General features: G+C 42.9%; 1 protein-coding gene across 1 annotated transcript; it reads left to right on the forward strand.

Annotated features, from left to right (window-relative positions):
- Positions 1 to 304: 304 nt before the first annotated feature.
- LOC137227143 (large ribosomal subunit protein uL22-like) lies at positions 305 to 933 on the forward strand. Its single transcript, XM_067742459.1, has one exon. The coding sequence runs from the start codon at positions 338 to 340 to the stop codon at positions 890 to 892; it is 555 nt and encodes a 184-aa protein (XP_067598560.1). The 5' UTR covers positions 305 to 337; the 3' UTR covers positions 893 to 933.
- Positions 934 to 6,620: the final 5,687 nt, after the last annotated feature.

Consider the following 6,620-nt stretch of genomic DNA (forward strand, 5'->3'; position numbering starts at 1 on the left):
TTCCTTCAGAATAAAAAGACTTAATTGAAAACATTTTACTGGAAGTAATTCCACACTCTGAGTAGTACAGCTGTTATTGGTCTTACCCGTTAAATGGGCAGCAGCCAAACTTTTCTCCTGCCCCTTTTATTAATAGGAGGACCACAGACCTGTTTAGAAACAGCCCCAGTACAAGTGGAGGTGACTAGGACCACCTAACACACACCGCCTGCCATGAAGTCCTAGAGAGGAGATTGCTTTATCTTTTATTCCAATTATTTGCTCTTGCTTTGGGCATAGAATTGTGTTTAAAATCTTTGGGCTTTTTCCGGTTAGTGGCCTGAGGTGACCTCTAAAAATGGTTCGCTATTCACTTGACCCAGAAAATCCCACAAAATCATGCAAGTCGAGAGGTTCAAATCTTCGTGTTCACTTTAAGAACACTCGTGAAACAGCCCAGGCCATTAAGGGTATGCATATCCGAAAAGCCACCAAGTATCTGAAGGACGTCACTTTAAAGAAGCAATGTGTGCCGTGCTGTCATTACAATGGTGGAGTTGGTAGGTGTGCCCAGGCCAGACAGTGGGGCTGCACGCAGGGTCGGTGGCCCAAAAAGAGTGCTGAATTTTTACTGCACATGCTCAAAAATGCAGAGAGTAATGCTGAACTTAAGGGCTTAGATGTAGATTCTCTGGTCATTGAGCACATCCAGGTGAACAAAGCCCCCAAGATGTGGCACAGGACTTATAGAGCTCATGGTCGGATCAACCCATACATGAGCTCTCCGTGCCACATTGAGATGATCCTTACTGAAAAAGAACAGATTGTTCCTAAACCAGAAGAGGAGGTTGCCCAGAAGAAAAAGATATCCCAGAAGAAATTGAACAAACAAAAACTTATGGCCCGGGAATAAATGCTGCAAAAAATAAATGCAAATAAAAGTAAAAAAAAAAAGCTTATTGAGCTTGGGCTTCCCTGGTGGCGCAGTGGTTAACAATCCGCCTGCCAATGCAGGGGACACGGGTTCGAGCCCTGGTCCGGGAAGATCCCACGTGCCACGGAGCAACTAAGCCTGTGCGCCACAACTACTGAGCCGTGCTGCAACAAGAGAAGCCCGTGCACCACAAGGAAGAGTAGCCCCTGCTCGCCGCAACTAGAGAAAACCCGTGCGCAGCAACGAAGACCCAACGCAGCCAAAAATAAACAAATTAAATAAATAAATAAATAAATAAGATTATTGGGCTCAAACTCCCAATGAATTCTGGGATTCTCGTTTACATCTGGCCTCTGTCTGACCACTCCCAGTGTTGGCAGATGACTACCGGGTGAGGCCCTTCTGTCCAGTAATGCACAGCAAGGGTGGTCAGGAAACATCCCAAGGGCGAGATGGATCTTCCCAATATTTGTCTGATATTTCTGTCCCCCACACCAGTCTGCTTTCTCCATTGAGTGTAATGTCTTGAACTGCCAAGGCAGGTCCAGCTCTACAAGGCACAGGACCCATGTGTGTGTTATATATGACTGGGTAACAAAACCCAGCAGAGACAGTGTTGGAATTTACGCTGTAGCGTATCCTCTCTTTATTTCCTTCTTCCATTATTTCAGATAAGTTAAACTTACAGAGTTATACAATTGGTAAACTTACAAGGGACTTCCATCTACATCATGAATTCTCAACACGGGCCAAAAAATCTTACTCATTTTATATGTAAAGCACAAATGTACATACAGTTCATAAACAGATATACAGTATATCTGGTGGTATGAAAAGTTTATGGGAAAGGGCAGTTAGCAAAAATATATCTTGAAAAGGGTTCCTTAGGGGTGAGATAGTGAAAGAAACATTGAGAGACGCTGACAGACCAGTGTTTTCAGATCAAGTAAATCAGAATCTAGGCATGGGATCCAAGCAACACTATTTTTTTTTTCTTTTGGCCACGCTGCGTGGCTTGTGGGATCTTACTTCCCCAACCAGGAATTGAACCTGGGCCTCCAGCAGTGAAAGTGCCGAGTACTAACCACTGGACCGCCAGGGAATCCCCAACACTATTTTTTAAACTATTTTAAAAATTTTAATGAATGAATGAATGAATTTATTTATTGAAGTATAGTTGATTTACAATGTTGTGTTAGTTTCAGGTATACAGCAAATTGATTCAGTTATACATATACATATCTATTCTTTTCCAGATTTTTTCCCTTATAGGTTAGTACAAAATATTGAATGTAGTTCCCTGTGCCATCCTTGTTGGCTGTCTGTTTTATATATAGTAGTGTGTATATGTTAATCCCAAACTCCTAATTTATCCCTCCCTCCTAAACTATTTTTCTAATGCAGTAGAAAAATCCACAGCCGGGATTGCGAACCACTGACCCAGATCAACCCCCTCTTATTCCCTGGGGCAACTGAGAACCAAAAAAGAGAAATAACCAAACCAGACAGCCGTAAGTCCCTCTTGACAGCTATGCCAACGTTGTTTTCAACGTGCTATGGTGTCTTTTTCAACTTTGATTCTACAGTTTGATTATGCTTTATTACATAATAGCCTGTTGACAGTTTGGTCCATGTTTTACAACAAACTTTATCCTGGCAGTTTGAGTAGTGATTTATGGTTTTTTGTAAAAATTGAAAATATACTCCACGCATACGGTTTCGAAAAATTCAAATACAAAACGTACCTTATGAAAACTGAGTGTCTCTCTCTCAACCCCTACTTCAGTCTCCCAGTCACCGACCCCCTTCCCCAGATGCACGCTCTGTGCCATGTCTCTTGAGTGTCTGTCCGACAGATTTCTGTGCCTCCTTCTATCCCCTTTAAGTAATGCAAGCGCTTGATAATTATACAGGAAAAAATAACGCTCAAATCAGAGCGCCCAAGCATCTTTACTTCTAGCTCCATTGTATCTTTCTCAGGGTTTGGTAATGACAAGTACACATCCCTCTCCAGGAGTGAAAATAACATCATTTTGAACAGCGCTATGATTATACTTTCATTTTATACCGAATCTGCCTACACCAGAAATGTCCCAGCTATAAAATAGGACCACAACAGGCTGTCTCATGGTCCTGCTATAAGGCAGCAGTCGTGGTAAGTTACCCAGCATTTCACAGAACAATCGACGTATCAAGAGAAAACAAACAAACAAAAAACTTTGCCTATCACAGATTTCCTTTCCTTTCTTTTCTTTTTTGATTTTTGTTCTAAAAGCAAATTGCTTTAAGCACAGACTAATCAAATCCTGTATAATAAATGTATACAGTAAACTGTAAAGGGCATGGTGGGCTTTCAAATGCATACAAGCACATAGTATCCTTGCTGGATAATTTAGATTGTTTGACTATCGATTCCTCACTTTCATAAGGAGATTTATTTTTTTTAATAGAACATCTTTGTGTTTTCCTTACCAGGACATTCCTGTTATCCCAAAAGTGACCCGAGGCAGTGACAGGCAATCATCTATAGACTCTTATTCCAGGCTGATGACTAATCTCCAAAATCCTGCTTCTTTTCTCCACCCAGCCTCCAACTCTGAAGTGTTACCCTAAGGAGAAAAGCCATTTTATTTCTCTGGGAAGATAAATTTTAAAAAACTGTTCTCTTGAAATGTATCCCTACCCAGAACATGCTGACATAGAAGTGATAACAGTTAAATTTAGATAGCTCTTTCTCAAATCAAAGAATACTCAAGTTGAGAGGAAAAACAGAGCTCATGCTAGCCCGTTATTTCATTTTACAGAGAAGGTAGTTGAAGATGAAGGAGGTTAGCTGGTTTGTCCAAGGTTATGTGGGAAAACTCACTTCTTTTTCTTAGTAAATGGTTACTAGGTGCCTACCATGTGTCCAGCATGGCCCAAGCTCTGGGGCACAGCAACCGGTGGGTTCCATCAGGGGCATGTGAATGGCAGTGCCAAGGCTAGAGTTCAGGTTCTGTCCTCCTCCCCCCTCCATCACAGTCCCCTTGTGGGGGCCCTCTGGCCTGGCCTCCTCAGAGGATCAGCATTCAGAGTGATCAAAATAAGACAATTTCCAGGAAGATGGAGCTCATTTTTCTCAGTCCCTTCTGGCAGGAATCGAAGGACATTTGGGAGGAAGCCAGGGACATGAATGTGTCCTTGTTTGTGGTGATAATGCTGTGTCCCAGAGGCCATAGGACACAGGCCTTGGGTGATTTTAGAGAGAACCCTCCCATGGTCACGCACGCCCTTTGTGAATCAAGATGGGGGCAGGGTTAGAAGTGGCTATGTTGCCCACGGAACACACACTAAGCTGACCTACTAAGGGATTACAACCAAGACGCTGTCTCCCCTAGATCAGCGCTGGAGATAATTCAGTCACAAACAGAACAGCCCTGCAATCTGACTTTCAACCAACGACTCACTTGTTTCTGAAATGTCTATTTATTTTAGCTTCATGACTTAACAGGAATAGTGTGAGGTAAGATGACATGAATCACTTAGAGCCTTACAGATGGTGAAGTACCAGCCTTGACAAGAAAAATAAAACAAATCATACAGACAGGCACAAGGCATGCATGTAAGCGCATGCATACTCACACGTACACGCACATAGGCACACATGCACACAGACGCACACATGCTCAGCTAAAACTCATCCTTACAAAAATAAAATCTGACAAGAGGAAACTTCACGGGACATTGACTCTGGAATACCTCTATGAATGAGTATTCATTTTGTTAAAAACATTTCAAATAAAGGAATAAACCTTAAGGACATTATACTAAGAGAAATAAGCCAGTTACAAAATGACAACTACTGTATGATTCATGTATATGAAGCAACTAGATTATTCAAATTCATAGAGACAGAAAGTAGAATGGTGGTTGCCAGGGGCTGGGGGGACAGGGAAATGCGGAGCTGTTTGTTTTTTGGGTTTTTAAAATTATTTTGGCTGCGTTGGGTCTTCGTTGCTGCACGCGAGCTTTCTCTAGTTGCGGCGAGCGGGGGCTACTCTTCATTGTGGTGCACTGGCTTCTCATTGCGCTGCAGAGCACGGGCTCTAAGCGTGCGGGGGAACTGGTTTTTTTTTGGTTTTTGTTTTTTGTTTTTTTGCGGTACGCGGGCCTCTCACTGCTGTGGCCTCTCCCGTTGCAGAGCACAGGCTCCGGATGCGCAGCCTCAGCGGCCATGGCTCACAGGCCCAGCCGCTTCGCGGCATGTGGGATCCTCCCGGACCGGGGTACGACCGCGTGTCCCCTGCATCGGCAGGCGGACTCTCAACCACTGCGCCACCAGGGAAGCCCGGAACTGTTTTTTTTAATAGGTATAGAGTATCAGTTTTGCAAGGTGAAAAAGTCCTGGGGGTGAATCATACAACAATGTGAATACAGTAAGTCCCCTACATGAAGACCTTCAAGTTGCAAACTCGCAAAGATGCAAATGTGCACTGGTATGTCCAATAACATAAGTTAGTTCACGTGTCTGGTGTACATTGACACGTGCGTCCATCCTCTACAAGTGGTTGTGCTTTTGTGTACTTTACTGTACAGTACTGTATAGAGTACAGTAGTATAATAACTTTATTTCAAGCCCAGGATGTCCGGAAGCAAGCGTAAAAGCAGCAGTGGTGTAACTGGTACTACTGTACTTTTCAAGGTCCTGGACTGTAAGATTAAAAATGTTTTCTTTATTTTTTGTGTTTTTTGTTTGTTTGTTTGTTTTTGTTTTTGTGTGTGTGGTATGTGGGCCTCTCACCGCTGCGTCCTCTCCCGTTGCGGAGCACAGGCTCTGGACGCGCAGGCCCAGCGACCATGGCCCAGGGACCAGCCGCTCCGCGGCACGCGGGATCCTCCCGACCCAGGGCACGAACCCGTGTCCCCTGCATCGGCAGGCGGACCCTCAACCACTGCACCACTAGGGAAGCCCCTGTGTTTGTTTTTTTTATGTATTATTTGTGTGGGAAGTATTATAAACCTATTACAGGACAGTACTATACAGCCAACTGTGTTAATTGGATACCTAGGCTAACTTTGTTGGACCTATGAACGCACTCTCAGAACAGAACTCGTTCGTATATCAGGGACTTACTTTACACTTAATAATACTGAACTGTACTCAAAAAAAGGTTACAGTGGTAATTTTTATGTTATGAGTATTACACCACAATTAAAAAAATTTTTTTCAAATGGAAAAGAAGTAATACTTGCTCTCCATCAAGAGTTTTCTACCAAATATGAGGTACTATTAACAGGTGTCAGGGAGGTAAGTTAAGTTCTTGAGGGCCTGTGAATTAAATTGACAAAAGCCAGAATTTCAAGAGAAAAGACGATGTTTATTCACATAGGTACTCAGGAGCGCATATAGAAAGTAGCTCAGCTCAATACCTTAAGTTAGGGGTTTATTTAAATAATAGGGAAAAGGGAGGAGGGAGAAAAGGGCTCTTTTGGAAAGAACAAATGGGTTTCTTTAGGAAAAACAAATAAGCTTTTAGGAGAACAAAATGGGAGATAAGATAGTTTGTAATAATGTTTGTTTATGCACATATGAGTGGTCCTCTTCATCTTATCTGGGGGCATGAAACTCCCTCGGAGAAGGAATTTATGGGAGTTTCCTTCTAGGTCTCTTTCCTGGAGAAGAGAGGAATTATGACAGTCTCACTCCCAGAATTTTCTTTTAGTCGGA

This window comes from Pseudorca crassidens, chromosome 7, assembly GCF_039906515.1.
Source record: "Pseudorca crassidens isolate mPseCra1 chromosome 7, mPseCra1.hap1, whole genome shotgun sequence".
NCBI lineage: Eukaryota > Metazoa > Chordata > Mammalia > Artiodactyla > Delphinidae > Pseudorca > Pseudorca crassidens.

Bases quoted from the DNA above. Each gene is read 5' to 3' on its own strand.
- LOC137227143 (XM_067742459.1), top strand. From the start codon at position 338: ATGGTTCGCTATTCACTTGACCCAGAAAATCCCACAAAATCATGCAAG.